This window comes from Bos mutus, chromosome 15 (assembly GCF_027580195.1).
Source record: "Bos mutus isolate GX-2022 chromosome 15, NWIPB_WYAK_1.1, whole genome shotgun sequence".
In the NCBI taxonomy this organism is placed as follows: domain Eukaryota; kingdom Metazoa; phylum Chordata; class Mammalia; order Artiodactyla; family Bovidae; genus Bos; species Bos mutus.
In genome coordinates, this window is record NC_091631.1 from 30,756,696 (window position 1) to 30,784,456 (window position 27,761).

Genomic DNA, 27,761 nt, shown 5'->3' on the forward strand with positions numbered 1-27,761 from the left:
TGCCTGCCTCTCCCCCTAGAGGGTCCTGAGAATTGGCAATTGCTGGAACAGAAGATACTATACTGTCTGGATAGCTAGGCCTGCAGGGACACAACACGGGACCAGATCTGGTATCAGTTTCCTCCTCTCTCCATTCTCTGGTTTTGTGGAATTGCTTCACTTATCCTGAGACCTGGCACCCCAAAAAAGACCCCAAGAGATGGACTCAAATCTAGTCATTGAACAGTGGTCTAGAGTGAAGTGGAAAGTCCTCCAAGATCACATGACCAAGAGCACTGCAGCTGGGACTCAGACTCTCTACTCAGAAATCTCTCCTTACTCCTCAAGTGAGTCTCCATCACCTGAAAGGATCAATGAGGAGATATTCCCTGAGGCCAGGGATGCTGAATGCAGGAGCAAACCCAATTAGGAGACAGTTGTTCCAGCCTGGATCTTTGATTTCTCTCTGGGTTCAGGGATTCGCTTTTTTCATGGGAAGAGCTCTTGCCCAGAACACCCTGGGCAGAGGCTAGTATTCCTGAGCCTAGAAGAGATGTCCAGAAATAGATGGGAGAGTGTCACATTTCTGAGCAGCTGTGTGGGAAAGGTACAAGGGGTGGTATAAAAGAGAAACCTGCCCTCCTCCTCCCTGGAGGCTGTCACTGGAGACCAACACCAGCTTCCAAGCCCCGGAGAAAGTCTAGGTAAGGGGCATACGACCCTCCTCCTGGGCACTGGGCACAGAAAGCTGTTTCTGAAAGGCAAAATTTGGGGTGTTATTGGCAGAGTTATAGCAATCATTAAGAAAAGGTTCAAGAAACCTTTTATCTTTGTCTGTTCAGACTGCTATAACAAAAATACCACAGACTGGGTATCTTATCAACAACAAATATATATATATATATATATATATATATATATATATATATATATAAAAGTTCTGGAGGCTGAAAGTCTGAGATCAGGGTGCTAGCCTGGTCAGATGACAGCTCTATTCCTGGTCATAGCCAGCACTTCCCCACTGGGCCCTCACAAGTTGAAAAAGCTAGCGAGCTCTGTGGGGTGTCTTTTATAGGAACAGCAATCCCAAATCATGAGGGCTCATGAATTATGAACTAATGATCTCCCAAAGGCCCCACCTTCTAATACCATCACATCAGGCATTAGGATTCCAGCCTATGAATTTTGGGGAGACACAAACATGCAGACCATTGCATATTTGACAAAGAGGTCTGAGATACTAGGGAGGCTGAGGCCATTGGGAAACTTGGGGACTTCTAGGGAGGGATTTGGAGTCCCAGTCCCAGTAGGGCTTCCCAGGTGGTACTGGTGGTAAAAATCCCTCTGCCAATGCAGGAAACCCAGAATCGTGGGTTAAATCCCTGCATTGGGAACATCCCCTGGGGTAGAAAATGGCCACCTGCTCCAGTATTCTTGCCTGGAAAATTTCATGGACAGAGAAGCCTGACAGGCTATAGTCTATGAGGTTGCAAAGAGTTGGACAGGACTGAGCAACTGAGCACAGGCTTAGGTCACAGCTTTAATGCTTTTGGCCCAAAAACCATTTTGAAACTTCTAGGGAGTTCACACAAAACAAGCTTAAAGTAAACTAGAAAATATCCCCATTAGGGGATGTTCATCATGGGCCTGGATGAGGGGAAACCAACAAGAGAGGTGCCCTGAGCAGTATGACAGGAAGGACAGAAGGGCAGCAGCTGGGAGAGGAAAAGGGGTTGCCAGTGCCTCCACTTCCTGACCTCCCAGGCCCTCCCCACCACTCTGGCTCCCACACCATTGCCCCCAAACCGGTCACTAAGCCATCAATCCACCTGCTCTGCGGGGGTCTCCATTATTAGTGACACCCAGAAAGCCTCTCAGACTTTCAACAAACATTCCAGGAGGCCTCATGTGTGCCTGGCCTTGAGCTGAGCCCTGGGGACACAGAGTGGGTCATATCCAGTCCTACCCTCAAGGAACTCACAGGCCAGGAGGGGAGGCAGACTCGGAAGGCAGCACAGTATGACTAGCACAGTGACAGAGGAAAGCGCAGGGGATTCAGGAGGCCAGAGGAGTCAGAGGGCTTCCTGGAGGAGGTGGCCCCTGAGCTACTCCTGGAAGAGTGGGTAGCAGGAGAAGGGCAGCCCCAGCACGTGGAGGGAAGCAGCAGTGCCTCATCTGGGACTTCGTGCTGTGCCATCCATGTGAAGCAAGGGTGGAAGGGCACGAGGCTGAAGAGGCTGGGGAGGGTCAGGTCACAGAAGGCTTCAAATGCCAGCACTCTGTCCTGAGGGTAAGAGGGAAGTTTTGTTTTATATTGCCTTCTTTTTTCTTTCATGTCTGTATTTTGAGATATTTCTCCCAGCAGGTTTGGCACAAAGGGTTCTGAAGCAGGTGAGGAACATCATCAGCTGTGCTTCAGACTCATTGTTCTCCCTGCTCCAGGGGAGTGTGGAGTTGCAGGGGCGACAGTGGAGGCAGGAGACCAGGCAGGAGGCAGGAGCTGACTGGAGCCTTGGTGGGGGAGGTGGTGATGGGGAAAGGGAAGGACCATCGAAGATTAACTCATACTCTGCACAGCACTCCTTGGTAACCAATCTAGTGTTCGATGAGTGAATGGAAAGCCAAGTAATCGTCTTGGGTGACTGAATTAATAACAAGGATGGCAGATTACATGACACTTTTCTGATGGAAAATTCAGAGGAACTACCTTGAGCTGGATGAAACCCAAAGAGAAATTCATCACAAGGATCCCGGGGTATTTCTCGGTACCCAAAGGCCAGAAGTGAAGAGTCTCTGGAAACCCAAGGAAGTGCCTCACTCTGCCTGCACTTTGGCTTCAAGCCACTCTCTTTGCTCCTCAGCCCGCCCTTCTTCTTTCCCCAGGGACCTCATCTCTCCCTGACTTCAGTACACCTGTGATTCTCAAATGTCTCTTGTTGTCCATTCTGCTCCCTCTCAGACATTGGCCCCTGCAGACAAACTGAACTGTCTTAGGACAAACTGAACTATGTGATCATTTATTCAGTACATTTTTTAATTGATCATCTACTATATGTTGAGATGAGCAAGATAAGATTTCAAAGTGTAGTCTGCTTTCCTCTGTATTTCCAACTTACAGCATGGGAACCTGAGTGTGAGCCTTGATTTCCCCATTTCATCTCCTAAATCTCATCAGATACCATGTCCAGTAAATTCTACATAGAGAGGTAGGGTCCACTCTCACTACCAATACCTTAGGCCACATGATTCAGTGTCCTCAGTCTGACTTCATAATTCTCCTTCCCTATTCTAAGCCTCTGAAATCTTTTATTTCTGTGTTTCTGCAGGATAGAGACAGGGCAATGGAGAGGCAGTGAGATATACAGTTGGCTTCATGTTTTTGCTGCATGACCATTTTTCTGTGGGCCACAAAATCTCAGTGGCATGCAAACATTTATTCTCATGCTCCTGGGTCTTCAGGTTGAATGTAGATGGGCTAAAGTGAGCTTGGATGGGCAGCTCTGCCTCAGGCTGCCAGCCTGCCTCAGCTGGGCGCCTCTTTGTTGTGGGCTGAGCCCACATCTGCTCCTCTGGGGTCCAGGCTGGAGGAACAGTTCTGGGCTATGTTCTGATGGTCTCTGACCCAAAAAGAAGGCCTTCTCTCTGGTTTGGGTTCCCTCCAAAGCAGACCTAGAGGCAAGGACTTGGGTGTAGTGATCTTATTTGTAAGGCGGTCTCAGGAAGTACAAATAAAGGAGTGGCAAAGTGAGACAGAGAAGAGAGACAAATGCCCCTGCAAAAAGTGTGTGACCACTGCGGTCAACTATGTCTCTCTGGGGACCCTCTGTGGACTAGGGAATCTGACGTTCCACCCTCACTGGGTGAGAGTTGTTCTGGGAACATTAAATCTCCTGCACTTTGGGGCTTCCCTGAGCAAGTTCCCCAGGTGATGCAGAAAGGCTTGGACACAGGAATATATGGAGCACTAGGTCCATGGGGTCGCTAAAAGTCAGACACAACTGAGCGACTTCACTTTCACTTTTCACTCTCATGCATTGGAGAAGGAAATGGCAACCCACTCCAGTGTTCTTGCCTGGAGAATCCCAGGGACGGGGGAGCCTGGTGGGCTGCCGTCTACGGGGTGGCACAGAGTTGGACACGACTGAAGTGACTTAGTAGTAGTAGTAGTAGTAGGGGTGAGAAGCTGTCAGATGCTTGAGAATTATTCATTGCTCCTGTGTTTCAACCTGAAGGTGAGCTGAGGCGATACCATGAATCAGCAGTGGCAGGTATACTCTTTTATACTGCATCCATCTATTATTAAGAATATCAAATCCCAGGAAGGACTCTGAGTTTCTCACTTAGGTTATGTGTCCAAACGTTAACCAATCGCAATGACCAGGGCATTAGAGTACCGGTTTGGGGGTCTAATGTTCCCCTCATGAGGGTACAGAGTTAGGAAAGTCCCGGTAAACCCATGGACTGGATTTTCCATAAGAAGAGGCTCTATTATAGAAGTTCAGGTTTCTTTGGGGGATTCCAAAAGACCACAAGAGTTCAAGTAGCTTTTTGCTGCTATATACTCTGCCCATTCACATTCTATCCTGGAACTAGGGAGCAGTATTTCATGCTTTAGTCCCCATTGTGATGCCATTTTCAATTCTATCTACTCCGTTTCTCCTCTAGACAGCTCATCATTTAAACCCACTTCTGGTGCAAATGTGTCTTCATCAGGCTCTTTGGCTTCTTGTAACATACATCACATGCTACTTGAAATTCCCCATTCCAGTTCTGTCTCCATCTTAAAAGAGTTTAAAGAAGCAGGGATATGGGTTTTGTTTTTGTTTCGTGATCACAGTTTTATCCTCAGCTCCTGGCACATTACAGGATGCTCAAGAATTTTCTGTTGAGAGGCTTCCTTGGTGACTCAGTGGTAAAGGATCCACCTGCCAATGCAGAAGACATGGGTCTGATCCCTGATCTGGGAAGACCCCGGATCCCTGATCATATGGTGCACAAGGCAACTAAGCCCGTGCACCACAACCACTGAACCTGTGCTCTGGAGGCTGGGCACGGCAACTACTGCAGCCCCAGTGCCCTAGAGCCAGTGCTCCACAGCAAGAAAAGACGCTGCCGTGAGAAGCCTGAAAACCGTAACTAGAGAGTAACCCCTGCTCGCCGCGAGGAGAGAAGAGCCCGTGTAGCAACGAAGACCCAGCACAGCCAAATACAAACTAATTAATTAAATTATTATTTTGTTGAATGAATGAATAAGCGGGTTTTGAGGGAGGGAAGATAAGGAGTTCAGTTTGGAACATGTTAAATTTGATAAAAACCTGCTGTTAACTCCCTTGCCCAGAGAGGCTCACACCTCAATTTAAACTGTGAATTGGCAGTGATAAGATCTTAGATTGGGAAACATAAAATTATACTCACAGAACATTTCCATGTCCTAGGGTCATTGATCTATCAAAACTTAGGTCCCACCAAGAGGGGATTAGGGAGCAGGGATGCTTAACCTAAGCAAGACTAGGGAGGGTGTACATCCACCCTGAGAGTTGTGTAAGGTCTGTGTGAAGGCACACAGATCCATCTTCTGAGAACTTTCAGTTTTCATCAGATCTCCACAGATAAAAAACCACTAACTATATTATGGTTTGGATAAAAGAGGGAAAACAGAAATACCTAAGAATCTGCTGATATGCACCTAGAGTATCTCTGCCAGGATGACAGGAAATGGGAACACTGGTACCTCTGGGGAGAGGGGATGGGGTTGAGGAATCAGAGACAAGGACATTTCACTGCATGCCTTGTGGACTATAAATTATGAAAAATGAAAATGTACTACTTTTTGAAACTTAAAACGTAATAATATTAAAAAATAAAGCTATGGGGGTTCCCTGGCAGTCCAGTGCTTAGGACTCTGCAGTTTCACTGCTGAGGGCCCGGGATTCCATCCCAAGTTGGGGAATTTACCTCTTGGCTCACTAGCAGGATGAATCATAATGTTATTTACTTTTTTTGCCACATTTCACAGCCTGTGTGTTTGTGCGACCCCAAGGACTGCAGCATGCCAGGCTACACCTCAGGTGTACCCCTCCCCCCCAAAATAACATTATGATTCACCCTGCTAGTGAGCCAAGAGGTAAATTAGAAATTAGATACCATTTGTGCCCACCAGTTAAATGGAAATTAAGGGATTCATAATGGCCAGTGTTGGCAAAGACTTGGAGAAAAGGGCACTTTTGTCCACTGTTGGTGGGAGGTGAAGAGGGACATTTTGGATGGCAATTTGGCAGTGGCTATCTAAAGGAACACTATTCAGATCCTTTAAATATCACCTTGATATCTTTCCTTTAAAAACATGCAGACAAGTAGATAAGGATTTATATACGTAACTGATCACTGCGGTATCACGTGCAATATCAAAGACTGAGGAAAAAACACTAAGTGCCCGTCAATAAGGAAATGGTTAAATAAATTGTGGATTAACTCTACTATGAAATTCCATGCTGCCATTATAACGAACAAGGTAGATACGCATGTATGACATGGAAGGAAGTGTATGGTACATTATTTCCTGGGAAAATGTTGCAGAACGTGTATGTGTAAGCATGTTTCCTTTTTCTTTTTGAAAAAAGTGACAGTAAGAAAACCAAAAATAGGCTGCACACAGAAAACTATGTGTGTATATATACTTAAATATTATATTATTGTATGTACATCAAAAAAGGTCGTGAAGGGTCCCATTACCAGGAAAACAGCAGGCCTGGGTAATAGTGCAAAGGGGACATGGAGGGAGAAGAAGAAATGGGGGCCTTGGGCATTGTGATTCATTCATATACAATGAGCATGCATTACTTGGTAATAAACAGAAATAAAGAAGCACCACCAACCTGGAAACTGTTCCAATCTTGACCCAAAGCTGGAACCCCTTCCTGGAGCCCTGCTCTGAGCCTGTCCCTGGGGTCCTGCTGTGGCCTCACCAGCTGACCACTCCTGGATCTGCCCTGTTTCAGCCTCAGGTCCCCATGAGGGGAAGCCCGGACCTCTCACTTTGGAAGTCAAGCTCCTTCAGGACTGACCCCAAGCTTTCCAACATTCCCACCCTGCACCTGCTGCACTAGAAAAAGTGTCTTTCACTCTTTACATCGTGAGAGTTCCTACCTATAGTACCTTTCCTGTTCCCATTCCTGCTGCCCCTAACATTTTTCCCTCTCCAGACTCCAGTCTTTTCTCTCCCACCTCCATTGACTGAAGCCTTATTCTCCTCTTTATCCCGTAAGATCCTAGTCACATGTTCCTCCTCCAGGAAGTTTCCCATGTTCCTTCCAGCAAGAAGGGCTCTCTCTCTCTTCTGAGCCTCCATTTCTATGCTGTGACCCTGTGCCAAGCAGTGTAAGTGACCCAGACCAGGTATCAATTCATGTTTTTTGTTTGTTTGTTTATGTATTTAGGCCACGCTGGTCTTACTTGTGGCACACAGGGTCCTCCACCTTCACTGTGGCACGTGGAATCTTTTTAGTTGCAGCACGTGAACTCTCAGTTGCAGAGGTGGGATCTAGTTCCCTGACCAGGGATCAAACCAGGGCCCCCTACATTGGGAGAGTGGAGTCTTAGCCACTGGACCACCAGGAAGTTCCAATTTGTCCTTATTGAACTGTGCAGATTCTCTTTTTCCAGGTGAGGAAACTGAGGCCCAGAGAGTGATTTGAGCAGGGTCATCTCCAACATGCAGAGCCCTGCCATGATGTCTCTGTTGCTCGTGTCCATGGGCCTCATGGAAGCACTTCAGGTACGGTCATCCTCTGCTGTCCCCATCCCCCAGGTGCTGGCTTCTGAACTCTGCCGGGTGCTTCCTTTGGGGATGGCTCAGTCTAAGAGGATAGCCCTGGAGCCCAGTCTCAGGGCATCCGTTGCTGGTAGTTCCCAATCCCCTTCCCCTCCAGGGCTTCCCTTGTGGCTCAGCTGGTAAACAATCTGCCTACAATGTGGGAGACCTGGGTTTGAAAGATCTCCTGGAGAAGGGAAAGGCTACCCGCTCCAGGATTGTGGCCTGGAGAAGTCCATGGACTGTATACTCCATGGGGTCGCAAAGAGCTGGACACGACTGAGAGACTTTCACTTCACTTCCCCTCCAAGTGTGTTTGGGGCCCTTCATCTCACTCAGCTTAGTGGAGGGGGGAGCTGGATAACAGGGCTCCTGTTCTCCTGGGGCCTAACCTCTCAATCCTTGCTGCTCCCCCTCTCGCAGGCCCAGAGCCACCCCGTCATACGACGAGACCTCCTCTCTCGAGAAATGCCCCTAGACATGGCCCTGGCCTCCTTTGATGACCAGTATGCTGGCTGTGCCACAGCCATGGCAGCGGCTCTCCCGGAACTCAACCGCACAGAGTTCCAGGCCAACAAAGTGTACGCTGATGGCTGGGCACAGGCAAGCAGCCAGTGGCGGGAGCGCCAGGCCTGGGGGCCCGAGTGGGGCGTCAGCCCTACCCGTCTGCTCGCCCCCCTGGGCTTCCGAGAAGAGCACGGGGTGGCCCTCTTGGCTTACACGGCCAACAGCCCCTTGCACAAAGAATTCAATGCGGCCGTGCGTGAGGCGGGTCGCTCCCGGGCTCACTACCTCCAGCACTTCTCCTTCAAGACACTCCACTTCCTGCTGACCGAAGCCCTGCAGCTGCTGAGCAGCGGCCAGCGTCCACCCCAGTGCCACCAGGTGTTCCGAGGGGTGCAGGGCCTGCGCTTCCGGCCGGCCGGGCCTGGGGCCACTGTCAGGCTGGGGGGCTTTGCCTCCGCATCCCTGCAGGATGCTGCGGCCCAGCACTTTGGGGAAGACACCTTCTTTGGCATCTGGACTTGCCTTGGGGCCCCAATCAAGGGCTACTCCTTCTTCCCTGGGGAGGAGGAAGTGCTGATCCCTCCCTTTGAGACCTTCCAGGTGATCAACGCCAGCAGGCCAGCCCAGGGCCCCTCCCGCATCTACCTCCGGGCCGTGGGCAAGCGCAGCACATACAACTGCGAGTACATCAAAGGTGAGCAGGGCACATGTCAGCCAGCAGCTGTGCTCAAGCTGGACTTCCCCGTCCCATTTTCAGGGGACACGTACACAGTCTAAGCCAGAGCTGGGCACTTGCCTGCTGAGAGGGTTTTCTGACCAGTACAGGTGTTTTTGGCCATCTGAGGGCCAAACAGCCTTGATCAGGCTTCTCTCCCAGATGGAAGCTGTTGCCAGAAATGAGTGTGGGCCCCTACCATGTTTTCTGAGAGGAGTGTGTTTTTTGACTGAGCAGAAACCCTGGGCTGTGCGTGTACTGGGTCAAGGTGACAGTGAGGTGGTGAGACAGCATTTGGGTGCCATCCCGCTAAGTTCCAGTTTGGGTTCTGGCAGTTTGGGTTCTTGGGTGCTTTCCTCTCCACCATCACAGGACCAGGCAGAGGAGTAATCGTGAGGATGGGCACAGGTCCTTAGTCACTGAAGGGCTGTGGGCTGCTGGTCCTGGTTGAGGGATGCCAGGCAGGCTGTTGGCTGGATCCACCGAGCACATCTCAAGTGGGAGTAGGTCCACTGTGGCTTCAGATCCCACCGTGGACAGCATCATGAGCGTGCATGTTTGACGGAAGGTGATGAAGACTGGCAAAGAACATAAACTAGCCCCTCCTTGGCTGGGACAAGACAGGGGAGAAGGAGCGGTGGGTGCGGCATAGAGGTAAAGTTACAGGCCAAGGGAGGAGAAGGAGAGCCCAGATCACCCTGGCTTTGAGGGCTGGGGCCTTCCTGGCCCTGCTGCTCGTGGGTCTAGTCAAACCCAGGCAAGGGTGGTCCCACTGTAAGGAAGCAGAATTAGGGGAAAAGGCATCAGTTTCTCTGAGAGCTAGTCAGGGAGGTACTCTGGGGTCCCTTTCTGTCCTGAGATCTATTGAGCCTTTGATTCTTTGCTGTTTCTTTCCTGCAGACAAGCAATGCAAGTCTGAGCGCTGCCGTCTGGGTAACTCAGGTAAGGGCTGCAGGCATCGGCAGGACTCTGTTCGGAGATGAGCTGACTGCTCTGGGTCTGGGCCCCTTTCCTGGGTGAACATCCCCCTTAAATGAAAAACAACCGTCTTTTATTAAAATAAAAATTAGACTTTCTTAAGCAGACACCTGTGGGGGTTGCTAACCTTTCCCACAGGGTGTATATGTGGGATACTTGGGGTGTATACGTGGCGAGCTGACACACCTGCTCCCCTCCACCCGGGCCTGGGGCAGGCCCCTCCTTCACAGGAGGTCACTGATCAGACCCCAGGGAGCTCCAGGCTGCACTGAGGTGACAGTGGGAAGGGCCACTCCACAAAGCTCTCCCCAGGCCTTCTCCTCCTTCCGCGGGGGAGCCCTCTGTCTATAACTGTGCTCAGAACTCCCTCAGACCACCTCCCAAGGTCAAGGTCAGGTCATGGGTGCTGGAGACCTGGGCTTTAACCCAGGCTCTGCCCCAACTCTGTGACCAATTTTTCCTCTCTGAACCTCAGTTTCCCTATCTGTAGCATAAGCATATTGGACTAGATGGTCCCCAGATTCTCTGTGGCCATGAGTCTTCTCTTCTCTTGAACACTTGCTGGCCCAGGGTTTGCCTGAGGCATCACCTCTCCAGCTGGGAACAGGCCATTCTCAGGGAAGAAATCACAGCTGCTCCTCACCCTGGGGTCCTGCCTCCTCCCTCAAGGCTTTTAGAACAGTGGGCAGGAAGGAGCCTCAGCCTCCACTTTGCTCCCACCCTTCTCCATGGCACAATACCACTCAGGGTTCCGGGCACATGAGTCCTCACCGTGACCCGATGGTGCAGATAGTGTCATCACCCCTGTTCCACGGATGAGACAGACACAGAGAGGTGAAGCAACCGGCCCCACACACAGACCTAGCAAGGGAAGGGGCCCAGACAGCCTGGCCCTGGAGCCCAACTCTGAACCACCACACCAGGGGGGCCCCCACCTCACGTTATTCTTACTGCGCAATAATCAACTGGAAGGAGGTGGGACAGGAAATACTGCCCTCATTACATAACAAAGTGAGGCCCAGAGACAGAAGTGACTTGCTCCAGATGACAGAGTCATCTGTGGCAGAGTCAAGACCAGCCAAGTCTCAGCTTCCAACCTGGCTTGAGTTCTGATAATGCCATTTCAGGCACTGGGAAAGTTTAGGATTCCCCCTCCCCAGCCCCGACTCTCCTCCACCAGTGCCTCTCCCACCAGAGTCTGGGCAGAGGAGCAAAGATCAGCTTCACCAGAGCTCACTCAGATCTCTACCCCACTTCATCTCACCCTGCAGTGCTTCAGTGGTGTCAACAGGAGGCTGGGGCATAAACTTAATGACCTCTGGAAAGGGAAGTGGGACTCTCCTTGTCTCTTCATCTCTGTCTACCTTTCTCCCTAAATTCTTCCTCACTTTGTCCCTGAATCTCTCTGCCTCTGTTTTCCCTGCAGCCGTGGGTCAGAGCCCCCTTTCTGCAGTCTGGTCCCTTCTACTGCTGCTCTGGTTCCTTGTTGGCGAAGTCTTTCCAGAGAGTCCAGGCTTCCTCTAATCCGTCAGCTGCTGAATGGCTCTGCCTGTAGCCTCTGCCCAACATGAGGATGTCAGCCACATGTGTGCTCTGAGTGTGGCCACCATCTGGGGTAACTCCATCTGCAGGAAACTCTGGGACCTTCTCTGGCAGCTGCCAGGCCTGAGAGCAGGAAGGAGAAAATGTGGGGACTAAGCCTCTCCCAGGGGTCTAGGAGTCAGACACTGAAGAGAGGTGGGGGGACTGCAGGACAGGTAATCACTCACCTGGAGATAGATTATAGTAGTTCGGAGGCCTGGTGATTGGGGAGAAAGTACTTGGCTGTGGTATTCACTGCTGTTACTCAAATGCCTCCCATGTGCACCTGGACAGCTCCTCTTCGCTCTTCCAGGAAGCCTTCTCTGACCTCTCCTCCTTGCTAGGTTAGGGGCCCTGCCTCTGGTCTCCCATCTGAGGGCAGGGACTGCGTCCAAGGTACGCAGGTGGTACCAGAACACACGTGGAAGTCAGAAAGGAACAAACACCTTGTGAGTGGCTGGTCCCTGTCCTGCCCCTACCTTGGGCACTGTCAAGCTCTCTGGACGTCACTGTGTGATGCTCACACAGTGAGAACGCAGAAGGATTGGACCTAAATCCAGAGAGGAGAGAGCAGGGAAACAGCAGAGAGACCTTTAGGGATCTCAGTCAAATGCTAATCATTTTCTTATCAGCAAAGATGTAATTTCCACTCTGATTCATGGGTCCTCAGGTCCCTAAGAGGCTGGATTCCCAACTTGCAGCACCAAGAGCCTAAGGGTAAGACAGGACACGGAGGAGATGCAAGGCACACATTACTTTATTATGAGCTGGAGCTTTGGGGCCAAGTCCTTATGTGGCCTCCTGCTGTGGAAAGTGGACCAGGAACCCTGAATCCCCAGTCACCTTCTCTGAGCCCCTAGACAGGGTCAGGCTAGACAGAGTCTCTCTAACAGCAGCCACAGGGGAAGGAAGAGAAGACAGGAAATGGGGCAGGGCTGTCATGCCTGCACGCTCCCCACTGAAAGTGCCTAAACTCAGCACGGAAGTTCAGTTCTGTCCCTCCCAAACTGTACTTCGATCTTGACCCTTCTCAGAGTTCCTCCTCTGCAGGAATCAGGGGTGCAGCAAGCTCTGATTTCCCTTAGAGTTTAGAGTCTGGAGGAGACGATGAATATTCTTGGTCCATGAAGTGAGTAGTGCTGAAGAGAGGATGTCCCAGGCTCCTAGGCCCAGTGGAGAGACGCTGGGTGGCCTGAGGGTCGACCACCACCTGGCCTGGCTGATCCAAACCCATCTGGAGGTGCTGTGGCTGCAGCAGACCCCCGGAACTCACAGGGCCTGCACCAGCACCAGAAGGCTCATGACCAGAGCCATGGAGAAGAAGATGCCCAGGAAGAAACGGTCCATGACCCGGGCCAGGCGCTTCCAGTCCTCATGGCGGCGCTGGGCAGCCCGGTGGCTGTGGAAGGCGTTGGCGATGGTGGCCACGTGACGCAGTAGGGCTTCCTGACGGCACAGACACCGGGGCTCACGGCAGGGACCTGCTGGGGGGCCAGTACCTCTGTCAGGAGGCTGGGGACTGGGGGATGACTCAGGTGGTCTAGACTGCCCACAGGGCTCCCCTCGTTCCCGCACACACAGGCCCCGTGCCAGGCGTCCTAGCAGGAGGGCCCGAGCCCAGGCTGGCACTGGGCGGGCACTGGGACCACAGTAATGCAGGTTCATGATAAGGATGGTAAGCGCCGTGGAGAAGGTGACCATGGTCATGGTGGCCATGTAGTACTTTCCTGCAAAAGAGAGAAATGGAACTGAGGCCCAAAACAAGAGCTCAGGGGGCCAGAGCTCCCCAGCTGCCTGAACACAAGGAGGAATGAGCGCATCCCCCATCAGGCTCTCAGGACCCTCGAAGCAAAATGGAAGAAAGTGGGAAGGAGGTAAGGGCCAACATCTCCCCTCCCACATCCCCACATCTGGTTCTCAGAAGCTTCCTGCTCCCTGGTTGATACGCTCCCTGGACTCACCCACAGTCCCCTGAAAGTCACACTCTTAAATAGAACAACCATGCCCTGGGCAAGTTACAATAGAACCTTCCTGGTGGATTCCCAGGTGGCGCTAGTGGTAAAGAACCCCCTGCCAATGCTGGAGACATAAGAGACTCCAGTTCGATCCTAGGTTGGGAAGATTTCCAGGAGGATGGCATGGCAACCCACTCCAGTATTCTTGCCTGGAGAATCCCATGGAGAGAGGAGTCCGGCAGGCTACAGTCACACAGAGTCGGACACGACTGAAGCGACTTAGCACGCATGCACACAGGTCTGTGGTGCTGCTCCCCTGAGTTAATAAATGGGTGTTCTTTGGGAGGAATGATGTAAAGCTGAAACTCCAGTACTTTGGCCACCTCATGCAGAGTTGACTCATTGGAAAAGACTGATGCTGGGAGGGATTGGGGGCAGGAGGAAAAGGGGACGACAGAGGATAAGATGGCTGGATGGCATCACCGACTCAATGGACGTGTTTGAGTGAACTCCGGGAGATGGTGATGGACAGGGAGGCCTGGCATGCTGCAATTCATGGGGTCACAAAGAGTCGGACACGACTGAGCAACTAAACTGAACTCAACTGAAGTGTTCCAGAGAATGTCTGGCATGCAGTGAGTACTTAAAAGGTTTCACCTATTATTCTAATACTGGTAAATGTCGATCATCCTCCAACAAGTCCTTGAATAAAGACCAACTCCTGGACTTCCCAGGTGGCACAAGTGGGTAAGAATCCACCCGCCAGTGCAGAGGACAGGGGGGTTCCATCCCTGGTCCAGGAAGATTCCACAGGCTGCCGAGCAGCTAAGCCCGTGCACCGCAACTACTGAAATCTGCGTGCTCACAGAGGGCGGCCCCCACTCTCCACAACTAGAGAAAGCCCTCATGCGCCAGTGGAGACCCAGCACAGACATAAATAAATACAATTAAAAAACCAAAAGAGACCAACTCCTTCCTCCACCCCTACAAGTGTGGGGAGGGCTGTTTTCCCAGGAAGGGGCCTATCTCTTCCCCCTCCATTTCAGAACAAGGCCGGGCCCCAAGATGCTCAGCGGGGTGCCTCGGTTGACCCAGGCCAGTCCGGCTATGGCCCCTGCACCTGCGGAGGGCCACATGCGCCAGCCCCCGGGGTGGGGGGCAACCTCCCCGCCAGTGTCTCTCTGGCCACCCTGGGGCCCTCGGAGCCCACCGATGAGCGGCACGCTCTCTGCCGGTGGCATGCTCTCGGCCAGGATCAGCTGGAAGACGGTGAGCGCCAGCAGCACAGTGACGCCCAGCGACACCTTCTCGCCCGAGTCCGCGGGCAGGTGGAAGGCGAGCGGCGCCAGCAGCGAGATGAGCACGCAGGGCAGCAGCAGGTTGCACACGTAGGCGGCGGCGCGGCGGCGCAGCAGCAGAGTGAAGGTCACGTCCGGGTAGGGCTCGGAGCAGCAGCCGTAGGTGAGCACGCGCCTCCGGGCTGGCATGCCCAGCACGCGCCACTCCACATTCTCCACGAAGTCCGCCAGGCTGGCGGCGGCGCCGCGCGGCCGAACGTCCAGCTGGTGCCCACCGTGTGTCCACGAGCCGAAGGTCAGGCCGCAGCGCTGCGCGTCGAACGGGAAGGCCGACACGTCCACGCGGCAGGAGCTGCGCGTGATGGCCGGCGCGTCCCAGCGCACGGCGCCGTCGTGCCGCAGGACCACGTTGGTGCTGGCCGAGGCCGGGGCCTGCGCGTCCGCCCTGTGGGCAGGGGTTGGGGGTGGGGGCTCCCTGAGGCGCCGCAGCGTTGGATGTCGGGGCTGACCCTTGGAGGGGGTGCGACTCCAACCCTCTGGGGGACTCAGAGGGCCCTCTGTGTCTTTGGAGGCCTAATGGGGCCAGGGCCTGCAGGGCCCAGAACGAGACAGGTCTAGTCCTAAAGGGGACGCGGGATGCACGGTAACTTTTCTTGGGTGCCATCTGCAAAGTGCCTGGAGCGGCCCTGGGGAAAATGTACGGACTCAAGCCCAGAAGGGTGAAATGTGACATAAAGAGGTACCTGTGCCCCAGAACCCTGGCTGCGAGGGATATAGAACTAGTCCTGAACCACACAGAGGGTTCCTGGGAGACATTCAGCCTGGGTTGGCTTGGGGGTGCTATCAAGGGACTGTGAGGTCCCCCCAGTAGGTCGTTGCCATGAGCTGTGGTGTCAGGAAGCCCTCCTGCACCACACAGCCACCACTGCCGACACGTTCCTGGCCATTTAGAAGGCTCCCAGGGCAAAGCTTACTGGGCACCCTAGAGTCAGGTTTGGTGTGGGGGATGGGGAGATAAGTGCATCCCCAGAGCCAAGGGCATCTCTTGGGTGGAGGGGAGGGACCCAGGCAGGCAGTACTTGTTATAGAGTACGATGTCCGGCCTCCACACGAGACTGCTGGGGATGCGGATGGCATCCAGACCACCATAGGTGTCAGGGTCCCATCGTAGGTAGGCGTCTGTCCACTCCTGTCGGATCCACAGGTACAGGGTCAGCACCTGATTCCGCTCATCCTAATTGGGGGCAGAGAGCAGGCATAGATGTGGACACACGTCTGTGCATGCCCTGCCCTGTGTGTGCACACTCAACTGCAGAGCTCTGGTCAGCACCCCCAGACCTGACTTGCCGACACAGTCCAGTCCCCACACAGTCTTGCTGTGTGACCTTGACAGGCCCTTCTCCCTTGGGCCTGAGTTTCCTCTGCAGTGACATGGGTGGTAATCTCTGCTAGTCAGAAACTTGAGTGTGCAAGTATTGGGCACATTGTGGATACCCAATGGTTAATAGCCAACACGTGGTAGCTGTTATATTAATGTTTCTAGGAAAGAATTGTTTGGAGAGTAATCCTAGTCTCCCATTCCCCATTCCTTTTTTTTTTTTAACCTCACCACGCAGCATGTGGGATGTTAGTTTTCTGACCAGAGACAGAATCCATGCTCTGCTGCAGTGCAAGCTTAGAGTTTTAACCACTGCACCACTAGGGAAGTTCCTCGTCCCCCATTCCTTTCCCATTCCTTCCTCCTCCAACCATTCCAGCACACTCTGTGGTTGTACAGCAACGCACCATATCGATGATCTGGGACAGTGTCACCTCCAGGGTTACATTCAGGGCCTGGTCTGTGTCTGCCACAGGTCTCAGGGCACTTGTGTAGTTGGCAAAGAGGTCTCGGAACAGCTTGTGTGCCAGCCTGCCCTCGGCTCCCAAGCACTCTAGAGGACCAGTAAGAAGGGGTGTCCACGGAGGCCCCGGAGCAGGGGCCTCGGCTCACACCCTCTACTCTCCACAAGACTGAGGCCCTGTCAGTGCCTTTGCTGTCTCACAGCTGTCTAACTCCCTGTTCTGTCTCTAGTTCTTCCCTGCCTGCCTCCGGGACAGATGCAATGAGGCTGTAGTGTGAATAGTTACTGTCTTCTGAAGCAAGGCGGATGGGTTTCTGCTCCACCTGCCCCTTCCTAAGTACCTGGATTCTGCCTGCCCCACCACAGATGCTGGATTAGACCACAGAGTCCCAGGTGCCACATAGCATGGGGGATGTTAGTTCCCGACCAGGGATCCAACCCATGGCCCCTGCATTGGAAGCGCTATCTTAACCACTGGACCACCAGGGAAGCTCCTGAGATATCACGCTTTTAAAGAGACACATTCAGCTAGATCAGTAGCTGCTTGAAAGAAAGTGGAAGTGTTAGTTGCTCAGCTGTGTCCAACTCTTTGTGACCCTGTGAACTTTTTAGCCTGCCAGGCTCCTCTGTCCATGGGATTCTCCAGGCAAGAATACTGGAGTGGGTTGCCATTCCCTTCTCCAGGGCATCTATCTTCCCAACCCAGGGATGGTACCTGGGTCTCCTGCATTGTGGGCAGATTGTTTACTGTCTGAGCCATGGCTCCCCAGGCCTGTTAGATAAAGCTCCAACTCACCCTTCATGATCTGGTCCACCTGGCTTTTCCCGCCCTATCCCTGGGAGCGCCCCCAACTGCTCCCACCCCAGCTAGGCAAGCCCCATCTTGCCCTCTTCAGCTCCCACTCTTCCAAATTCGCCAAATGGAGCTTTTTCCCAGCACAGGAATGAAGAGAGAGCATGTGGAGAGAGATTTGGGGAGGAGGGGAAGAACAGCAATGCCCAGAGAAGCCAGGACTGGTCTACTGAGCTTCATACCTGGAAGGAGTGGGAGCAGGAGCAGAAGGCCCAGGCTGGAGACAGAGAGGCCGAGGCTGAGGTGGTGGCTCCCAGGCCCCATGGCCTTGCCACAGCCAGACGAGGGGCAGATCTCTGGGAGTGAGCCTCCTGGCTTGACCTGTGGCAGTGCCAGGCCCTGCTGGCAAGCGTGGTGTGGACAGTCCCTGGAAGTCAGAAGGAAGACTGGGATCTCTGTTGGGCACAGTTAACCTCCAGGTAGCCCTGCAGCCCTTCCAGCTACCTCACCCTCTATTTGTACCGGCCCTGGAATTTAAGTACTTAGGCCTTGGCATCTACTGTTTCTCCTTCTCTGCTGGTCTTTGCCTCTCCTGGCCTCTGGCCTGTTCTCTGTCCCCTAAACCGTCTACGTCTTGCTCTCCGTCCCTCTGCCTCCCTGATCCTGGTCTTCCTCTTTCCACTTTCTCTCCTTTTCTCCTACCTCTGTTTCAGCTCCCTGGACTTCCTTAAGGCCTTCCCCTCACGACTCTAGGTGAGCCTGGTGCATTCTCAGCAGTACGGGGGGCCGGGACTCTGTCCCTCCAAGGCACAGGACAGCAGGCCCGGCCCCCTTTTCCTTTTATTAGCTTAATTACAGAGTTGGGACACCTGTGTCCATGGGAACAGAGCAACTGAAACTGACACCTCAGGTCACTGGGACCTGAATTATTCAAATTCTGTAAGGTAGCACTCAGGCATAGTTCAGGCCCAACTTGGGGGATTGGAGATTCCAGGGTCAGAATCTGCAGGAGACTGGGGCTTAGAGGTGTGAAGGGACAGGGCCTGTGGATGGCAACTGTCCCTACAGCTCTGTCATCTTTGCTGAGTTCTTTTTTTTAAAAAAATATTTACTTATTTATCTGACTGCACCCAAGTCTTAGTTGAGGCATGCAAGATCTTTCTTAGTTGGGGCATGTCAAATCTAATTTTCTGGCCAGGGATCAAATCTCATGGACAGAGGAGACTGGTGGGCTACAGTCCATGAGGTCACAAAGTCAGGCACCACTGAGTGACTTTAAAAATAACACAGAAGTATGTGTAATATGATTTAAGAAATGAGGATTGAAAAATGAAAGAGCAAGTGGATTATCAAGAATGAGCAGGTAGATTTCTCTCCCCATTCTTTCTAGTTTCTCTTTCTGAGACTCCAAATAAATATATACTTAATTAATTTAATTTTTATTAATTTATTAAAATTAATATATTAGACACAGATGAAGAGGCAATTAATGAATTCAGAGACAGATGAAGAAATTACCAAAATACAACACAGGGAGACAAAAAGAAAATGAGTTTAGGAAACAGGAAAGAATCTGAAAGAATGTGTTAAATATATATTTAATTGGAGTCTCAGAAACTAGAAAGCATGGGGAGACCCAGCACTAAAGAAATGAGAGATGAGAAAGAGAGGAATCAAAATCAGGAAACAAACAGAAAACAAATAAAGTGTTAAAGTCGGCTTCTCTGATAGCTCAATTGGTTAAGAATCTACCTGCAATGCAGGAGACCCCAGTTTGATTCCTGGAAAAGATCCTGGGAGAAGGGATAGGCTACCCACTCTAGTATTTCTGGGCTTCCCTTGTGGCTCTGCTGGTAAAGAATCTTCCTGCAATGCAGGAGACCTGGGTTCGATCCCTGGGTTGGGAAGATCCCCTGGAGAAGGGAAAGGCTGGCTACCCACTCCAGTATTCTGGCCTAGAGAATTCTGTGGGGTCCATGGGGTCACAAAGAGTTGGACACGACTGAGCGACTTTCACTTCACAAACTTAAAGTCAACTTACCAGTATTTACATTAAAGTAAATGGTCTAAATACACTAATTAAAAGGCAGGGGTTGTAACACTATTAAGAGAATGAAAAGACAAGCTAGAGATTGGAAGAAAATATTTACAAATCACATAGTCAACAAAGGACTTGTATCCAGAACCTATAAAAATTTCTCAAAACTGAACAATAAGAGGGTTCAGGATGGGGAACACATGAGAAATAAAGGAATAAAAAATTAAAAAAAAAAAAAAAAAAACCTGAACAATAATAAACCATATCAAATTTTAAAATGAGCAAAAAATTTAAAAACAACACAAGAACACACACAAAAGAAAAAAAACTGGGCAAAGGAATTTGGACATTTAAACGAAGAAAAGATAAGAACTGCCAATAAACACATGAAAAGTGGTGAACATAATTATATATTAGAGACATTCAAATTAAAATATCAGTGAGATACTCCATATTTATTAGAATGGCTAAAATAATATTAACCATGCCAATTGCTGGAGAGGTTGTGAAGCTACTGCAACCTTCATATATGGGTTGTGAGAATGCAAAAATGGCGCAGCCACACTGGAAAATGGTCTGGCAGTTTTTTGGAATGTTATGCATATGCTTAGCCATATGACCCAGGAATCCAATGCCTAGAGAAGTAGCAACTTTTATGGTCACACAAAGTTCATGCATGAATGTTTATAGCAGCTCTATTCATAACTGCCAAACCTATAAACAAAATGTTCTTCAGTGAGTGAGTGGATAAAAAACTGGTAAAGCCAAACAATGGAATATTTAGTATTCATTGCTAAGAAGAAATGAGCTATTAAGCTATGAAAAGACATGGAGGAACCTTAAATGCATGTTAATAAGTCAAAGACGCCAGTTTGAAAGAGCTACATCCTATATGATTCCAAGTATATGACGTTCTGAAAAAGGCAAAACTATGAAGATAGTAGGAAGTTCAGTAGTTGGCAGGAGTTTCAGGAGACTATGGGAGAAGACTCAACAGAAAGCAGAATTTTTAGGGCAGTGAAAAGACTCTCTATACTCTCTGTATGGTAAACACTCTCTATACCATAATGATGGATACATGTCTTTATACATTTGTCTAAACCCATAGAACTGACAACACTAAGCATCATCACATGTAAAGTAAACTATGCACTTTGACTAATGAAGATGTATCAGTGTAGGTTCATCAAACGCAACAAAATGCTACTGGGGGAAACTATGCATGTGCTGGGGCAAGGGGTTTGTGGGAAATCTCTGTGCTTTCCACTCAGTTTTGCTGTGACTCCAAAACTGCTCTAAAAAAACTAAAATCCTAATAAAGTTTTTTTAAAAAAGGGATGAAGTACTGATATATGCTATCAGATGGGGATTCCCTGGTGGCTCAGTGGTAAAGAATCCACCTGCCAGTGAAGGAGACTCAGGTTTGATCCCTGGGTTGGGAAGATCCCCTGGAGAAGGAAATGGCAACCCACTCCAGTTTTCTTTCTCGTCTGGGAAATACCATGGACAGAGGAGCCTGGTGCGCTACAGTCCATAGGGTCACAAAAGAGTTGGACATGACATAGAGACTAAACAACAACAACATAGTACAGATAAACTCTGAAAACACTATACTAAGTGAAAGAAATTGGTAACAAAAAATCAGATACTGTATGACTCCATTTACATTACATTGTATAAAAACAAAACTACAGTGAAGAACAGGTTGCCAGGAATAAGGGATAGGAAGAGGGTCACTGTAAAGAGATAGGAAAAGGGAGATTTTGGGGGTAATGAAACATTTTGTATCCTGATTGTGGGGTGGTTAGTTATACAAATCTGTATGTGTTAAAATTAACAACTGCACACCAAGTGAATTTTCTTATATAATTTAGAAAATAGTTTGTACATAATTAATAAAATCCAGGGTTATTGTACTTGCCAAAGGGGAAAGACAATGAGAGTTCCCTGGGGGTCCAGTGTTTAGGACTCCTTCCTTCCCATGGAAGGGGCACGGGTGATGGCACCCCACTCCAGTGCTCTTGCCTGGAAAACCCCACGGACAGAGGAGCCTGGTAGGCTGTGGTCCATGGGGTCACTAAGGGTCACACATGACTGAGCGACTTCACTTTCACTTTTCACTTTTATGCATTGAAGAAGGAAATGGCAACCCACTCCAGTGTTCTTGCCTGAAGAATCCCAGGGACGGGGGAGCCTGGTGGGCTGCCGTCTATGGGGTCACACAGAGTCGGACACGACTGAAGCGACTCAGCAGCAGCAGCAGCAGGGCCAAAACAAACAAAACAAAAACAAAGGTGGACAATGTGACACAAGAGTGAGTGGTAGATGGTGTAGGGTTGGATGTGGGGTGAAAGATGCATTTTTCTTTCTGTACCATTTTCAGTGGCAGTTATGCAACCATTTGGGGGCACAAGGTTGTCTTACACTCAAATTACACTTAAAAATAACATTTTGCAGCACAATACCTTTAGAGCAAAATAAAGGCTAAATTCAAGAGTGCTTCAAAACACTTGGAAATAGCACCTGCATAAATTGACTGAATCAGTTATAGAAAAATTGGTATGTTTACCTGAAAAAAAAAGTTGAAATATTTCTTATATATAGTGTTTTGGGGTGAAAATGTTAGTTTGAAAAAATAATTATAAAAATTGGTAATTTTTAAAAAGGCATTATGAAGAAAAGAAAACACACCTGAACAATAAGTGATTTAAGCCTATATTTTGAAAATACTGGGCTTTCCTGATAGCTCAGTTGGTAAAGAATCCACCTGCAATGCAGGAACACCTGGTTCGATTCCTGGGTCGGGAAGATCCCCTGGAGAAGGGATAGGCTACCCTATCCAGTATTCTTGGGCTTACCTTGTGGCTCAGCTGTAAAGAATGCGCCTGCAATGTGGGAGACCTGGGTTTGATCCCTGGGTTGGCAAGACACCCTGGAGAAGGAAAAGGCAACCCACTCCAGTATTCTGGCCTGGAGAATTCCATTCCTGTATAGTCCATGGGTTCACAAAGAGTCAGACACGACTAAGCCACTTTCACTTTTGAAAATACTGAATCGTATATAAAAAGATAAGGACTGTACCATAATGAATTTTGGCATGATTATTAGGTGGAAGCTTGATGGAAACTTTATAAAGGATAAATGAGGCTGACAACAACTGAATCAACAATCTTAACATCACTAAAAGTGGGACAGCGAGACAAGTGTCTTCCCAAGTGATGAAAAACAGCACCACTAATGAGAAGGACCATGAGTCTAATCAAGTCTCTAGATCTAACCAGTGGTACGTAGCAAGTAAGGCAGGTAGAGGCACAGTCAGTCTAATCTAGAAGCCCCTGCCCTCTATACTAAAGGACGAACATCTCAGGTACTGCATCAAATAAAGGGCATTTTAAAAAGAGAGAGAATTTATCAACCAAATGTGGGCCCTGTTTAGATCCTGATTCAATCAAATCAACTGTAATAAAATTTTACTTCTGAGACAACTGGGGAAATTTGGAAATGAGGATATTAGTTAATATTCAGGAATTATTCTTGTGTTAGGTATGACAATGGTATTATATTTATAAAAATTTATGGTAGGAATGCTTTTGTATTGATGAAATGATGACCTCCCTTAGAAATCCCATTGGGGTGGGTAGGAATAAGAATTGGGGTAAAGATTAAGATTAAATTAAGACATCATTTTACTTTTGTATGGATGAAAATTTTTACAGTAAGATTTTTAAAAAACCCTTAGGAAAGCAGGAGAAATGAATTTTTAAAGCACAAGTTAATATATTACAATGTAGAACTCTGGCAGAACTCCAGTAAAACCATTAGGTCTGAGAACTGGTTCTTTAAGAGACAACAAATTAAAACTCTGAAATTTTCTAGAAATACAAAGTAACAAAATAAGTCAGAGTAAAGCTCCTAAAAAAGATGTTGGCTCTGATGATGCCTGCATTTAATCTCCAGGCTTCTGTTAACATTATTTTGGCATTATTCCAGCATTGTGCGGAGGAAATACTTATTCTGCACAGTGTATGAGTTTGTGGATTCCACAGCTCTGTTGGGTGTTGAGACAACTAATTCTTTTTATATTTTTGAGAAATTTAAAATTTTAAACATATATTTCAATGTAGTTTGAAATATAGGAGACTGTTCATCTTTAAAAATTTTTTTTATCTGTGCTGGGTCTCTGATGCTGCAGCAAGCTGGGCTACTCTCTAGCTGTGGTGCATGGGCTTTTCACTGTGGTAGCTTGTCTTGTGGAGCACGGGCTCTAGGGCACTCAGGTTTTGGTAGTCACAGCTCTGGGGCTCCAGCACACAGGCTCAATAGTTGGGGCACATACACTTAGTTGCTCTGTGGCATGTGGGATCTTCCCAGATCAGGGAATGAACCTGTGTCTCCTGCACTGGCAGGCAGATTCTTTACCACTGAGTCACCAGGGAAGCACTGTTCATCTTTTATCATGTGCTTTGAACTGCGAGTCTATTCTCTGTGATGCAATATAGCTGCAGTGATAAATATTTGATTTAGAGATTTTTTTTTTTTTAAAGGGAAAAACCTGTCCTGCGGATGGTGACTGCAGCCATGAAATTAAAAGACGCTTGCTCCTTGGAAGGAAAGTTATGACCAACCTAGACAACATTATTAAAAAGTAGACACATTACTTTGCCAACAAAGGTCCATCTAGTCAAGGCTATGGTTTTTCCAGTGGTCATGTATGGATGTGAGAGTTGGACGGTGAAGAAAGCTGAGCGCTGAAGAATTGATGCTTTTGAACTGTGGTGTTGGAGAAGACCCTTGAAGAGTCCCTTGGACTGCAAGGAGATCCAACCGGTCCATCCTAAAGGAGATCAGTCCTGGGTGTTCTTTGGAAGGACTGATGCTAAAGCTGAAACTCCAATACTTTGGCCACCTGATGCAGAGAGCTGATGAGAGAGGAGAAGGGGATGACAGAGGATGAGATGGTTGGATGGCATCACTGACTCAATGGACATGGATTTGGGTGGACTCCAGGAGTTGGTGATGGACAGGGAGGCCTGGCGTGCTGCAGTTCATGGGGTTGCAAAGAGCTGGACATGACTGAGTTACTGAACTGAACTGAAGAGGAAATACTGCCCATATTCACAGTTCTTAACACTTCTAAAGACTAACCACTTTTACAGCATTGACTTTTCACAGAACACCTCTGGTGAGGAAACAGAACAAATTCTTAGAAGGGCAGCAGTGCTCCATGACTCACTTGCACAGGTTCACAGTCAGTGACAGAGGGAGATTCCCAGCTGAGTAACCCTTGTCCTCAGGGGCCCAAATGAAAGGGAAGCCCTGGCTACCAGGAAGATCTGCTCAGCTTTCTCATCTCCTCAGCATCCCAGAAATCTTTGGCCTAATCCTAACTGGAAATTGCTCAATAACAGAACCAACCCACCAACCTACTTACTACTCATCAGCCTCATTTGGTCCCTCTCAAGAACAGCCCTGTTAAACAGCATATCAGGGATCATCATCTCCTTTACACAATGGAAACTGAAAGGTGAAGTGCCAAGGTTTAAAAAACCCCAGAGAAGAAGAGCAAAGAGACTTTGAATACTAAATATATTCCACTGGGCAATTTGAAACCCTGCCCCATCCCCCATTGGGAGTCCAAACACATATAAATAAATAAATGTACAGCAGTCAGGATTCATCAATCTCAACCCCCTCACCCCCAAATTGACTCTTATAAACCTAGCCTTTGATCTAGTCTGCAACTATTCTCTCATTAACCCATGGCCAGTCTCCCCCTTTAGACTGCAAATTAAACAAGGCCGTCATAAAGCTCCTTGGGACAACAAGGCTCAAAAACACAAAAGAAAGCCAATACCAAGTATGCTATAAACATTTCATTTTATTTTTTTAAGAAAGTAGCTTCAGAAAAAGAGGAAAATAATCTAGATCGTTTATATATATATATATATATATATATACTTTTAATAAAAACCTTTACATAATTTTCATGCATAAAGACCCAGGCGTGGCCATGCTGTCCATGATAGCCCGCACACCAGCAGTCTCCGGTGGTTACCTGGGGCTCCCCAGAGCTGGCTACAGTGTAGAGAAGACCCTCTGCCTGTCCCTGCCTCAGTGAGGGCTTTACCTTCTGCAACTGTAGATGGAGGGTGGGAAATGCTTTGGGCTAGAATGGGAGGGAAAGGGAGGGCTACCCGATCTACCATGTTTCATTGAAACTCATCAGGGAAATTCAGGCAGGAGGCCTTGCCAGATGACTGAAAACCAGGCACCAAAATGAGTTCTGGGAGTTTCCCAGAGACCAGGAGTCTGAGACCAAGGGCTCCTGCACAGGGAAGTTGTGGTGTTCACGGGAACATTCAAGGCAGGAAGAACAATCAAGCCTTGAAGCCCCATGGCTCCATAGCAGGCACTCACTCTACCTTAAATGAGTCAGAAAGACCCTGTTCTGCTTCCTCAGTTCAATCCTCTCCTGATTCCAAAAGTCATGCAAATCATCAATCTACTCCAGAGACAGAGTCTCTTCCTTCTGTGGATAGTTCACTTGTTAAGGAAGGTCCTAGGTCAACACATTTGTCCCAGCCCCTGCCCCACTCCTTCTAAAGAGCCTGGGGATGAAAGGGCAGGAGTAGGAGCAGGGTAGCGGTTGGCACTGACAGTCACAAGATTCAGAATGGCTGAAGGAGGAAAAGCATTCCCTGGTTCTTTGGGGAATTCTGCCAAAGGTGCTTTATTGACCATTTCTAAAAAGGAAAAAAAAAAGAATGGCTCTTGAGGATGGTAAAGAGAGACTTGGCTCCTTTTTTGGGGGGTTCCAAAAGCCCTTATGCTACGTTTAGTATTAAGAAAGCCCTGAACAACTGGAGGTTGCTGCTTGGGCAGCAGGAAGGGAGGGGAGATTCCATGGCCAAGCCAGAGAACGGCAAACAGGGCAATCAACTTGATGCAGGAGCCCTCTGTGTGGTGAGTGTGAACAAGCATGTGAGTGTGGTGGGAGGAGCCCAGGGCTCACTGGCTCCCGACAGTCAGTTCCCGCAGGTAGGACTGTGTGAGGCTGCGCAGTTCCTCCAAGGCATAGTCCTCAGGCATGGGGAGCCGGCCAATGTGGGGAGCCAACAGGCGCAAAGGGACTCGCTGAGGGTCTGGCGTTGAGTCGGAGGTTGTATCAGAGGCATGCTGAAGGCTCAGTACCACCCGCAGCAGGTTGGCTACACGTTTGGCCATGTCTGGAGAAAAGAGCAGAGTGAGCACCAAACGAAGGGGTGAGGCAGGGGTATAATAATCACAAAGACAGGCAGTGAGCAGGCAGGCAGGGAGAGAAGGCGAGAGGCTGACCTGACTGAGCCAGGCGGTCCTTGGCATTGTAACACTGGATTTGCTCTATCCTGTTGCACAGTGAGGTCACTTTGGTGTGCAACTGCTCGAGTTCATAACCTGAGCAATCCACCTACAAAGAAGCAGGGAAACCAGTTAGGCCAAAGGAACTCCCATCACTCCAATCCTATCCACAGACTGGCTATGCAACCCTCTGAAATGAGAGTGAGGTGAGGGAGGGGAAAACCCAAGAAGCTGGCCAGCAATGTCATGTTCCCACCGTCTAGCCTAGTTGCTGAAGACAAGACAGGATCTTAGCAATACACAACAGGAAAGCAATACAGTGTATAGGGCCTAGGACTGGGCAAGTTGTGAAATCACCATTCATGAACCATGTAATTAGCAAGCTTCAACATAGCACCAAAAATCTATATAAATCTGGGTCAGAGACATGGTATTGACTTAAGAGCACAACAATGAGACGTGGAGCCCAAACTAGCACTTAACTTAGGTCTTCTGACTCCAACTAAGAATTAGCACTTGATAATTAATGTAGATATCAACAGCAACTGTGATTTTGTTATCAACAGAAATCACTTCCTTTCCTATCACATTACAGTTGTTTAGTTGCTAAGTCGTGCCTGACTTCTCTGACCCCATGGACTGTAGCCCACCAGGCTCCTCTATCCACGGGATTTCCCAGGCAAGAATACTGGAGTGGGTTGCCATTTCCTCCTCTAGGGGATCTTCCCAAACCAGGGATCAAACTCACGTCTCCTGCACTGGTGGGCATACCATGGGCTTCCCTGGTATTACAGCTGTTGGTAATCTTTAAATATTTCAAAATTACAGTGCTAGAGCTTCTTATTTAGGATGTTAATAAAGCACTTATTACATAGCACAAGTTTTTAATACTTTGATAATTCTATCTTAATATAATTGCTTTCTTTTG

The 27,761-nt window shown here is 49.2% G+C and overlaps 3 protein-coding genes across 6 annotated transcripts in view; 1 reads left to right on the plus strand and 2 right to left on the minus strand.

Moving 5' to 3' along the window:
• The first annotated feature begins 633 nt into the window (after positions 1 to 633).
• ART1 (ADP-ribosyltransferase 1) lies at positions 634 to 14,486 on the plus strand. 2 transcript variants are annotated; one of them, XM_070383821.1, is made up of 5 exons: positions 634 to 683; positions 7,642 to 7,753; positions 8,213 to 8,990; positions 9,912 to 9,953; positions 11,416 to 14,486. In XM_070383821.1, the coding sequence occupies exons 2-5, from the start codon at positions 7,691 to 7,693 to the stop codon at positions 11,511 to 11,513; spliced, it is 981 nt and encodes a 326-aa protein (XP_070239922.1). In that variant the 5' UTR covers positions 634 to 683; positions 7,642 to 7,690; the 3' UTR covers positions 11,514 to 14,486. The 2 variants fall into 2 exon arrangements, with proteins under 2 accessions (XP_070239922.1, XP_070239923.1); XM_070383822.1 differs by lacking the exon at positions 634 to 683 and having other exon boundaries at positions 690 to 7,753.
• On the minus strand, positions 12,802 to 17,849 carry CHRNA10 (cholinergic receptor nicotinic alpha 10 subunit). Its single transcript, XM_070383825.1, has 5 exons — positions 17,700 to 17,849; positions 16,609 to 16,754; positions 15,903 to 16,057; positions 14,736 to 15,268; positions 12,802 to 13,297 (listed from the first exon to the last, which is right to left on the minus strand). Exons 1-5 carry the CDS (start codon positions 17,779 to 17,781, stop codon positions 12,840 to 12,842), a joined length of 1,374 nt encoding a protein of 457 aa, XP_070239926.1. The 5' UTR covers positions 17,782 to 17,849; the 3' UTR covers positions 12,802 to 12,839.
• A 7,506-nt stretch (positions 17,850 to 25,355) lies between these two features.
• Positions 25,356 to 27,761, minus strand: part of NUP98 (nucleoporin 98 and 96 precursor) — an 86,763-nt gene continuing 84,357 nt past the window's right edge. For all 3 annotated transcript variants that reach the window (XM_070383811.1, XM_070383813.1, XM_005886640.3), the window contains exons 32-33: positions 26,831 to 26,942; positions 25,356 to 26,721 (exon numbers count right to left, since the gene is read on the minus strand). In XM_070383811.1, the coding sequence (XP_070239912.1) occupies positions 26,504 to 26,721; positions 26,831 to 26,942 (330 nt within the window). In that variant the 3' untranslated portion in view covers positions 25,356 to 26,503. The remainder of the gene's footprint in view (positions 26,722 to 26,830; positions 26,943 to 27,761) is intronic.

What these genes read in the sequence shown, in the direction of transcription:
- ART1 (XM_070383821.1), top strand. Translation starts at nt 7,691, where the DNA reads ATGCAGAGCCCTGCCATGATGTCTCTGTTGCTCGTGTCCATGGGCCTC. An exon ending in CAACTGCGAGTACATCAAAG is followed by an intron (nt 8,991 to 9,911) that starts GTGAGCAGGGCA and finishes TCTTTCCTGCAG; the next exon opens with ACAAGCAATGCAAGTCTGAG. An exon ending in CTGCCGTCTGGGTAACTCAG is followed by an intron (nt 9,954 to 11,415) that starts GTAAGGGCTGCA and finishes TTTTCCCTGCAG; the next exon opens with CCGTGGGTCAGAGCCCCCTT.
- CHRNA10 (XM_070383825.1), bottom strand. Translation starts at nt 17,781, where the DNA reads ATGGGGCCTGGGAGCCACCACCTCAGCCTCGGCCTCTCTGTCTCCAGC. An exon ending in GACATCGTACTCTATAACAA is followed by an intron (nt 15,269 to 15,902) that starts GTACTGCCTGCC and finishes CCCTGCCCACAG; the next exon opens with GGCGGACGCGCAGGCCCCGG. An exon ending in AGAGAGCGTGCCGCTCATCG is followed by an intron (nt 13,298 to 14,735) that starts GTGGGCTCCGAG and finishes TCTCTTTTGCAG; the next exon opens with GAAAGTACTACATGGCCACC.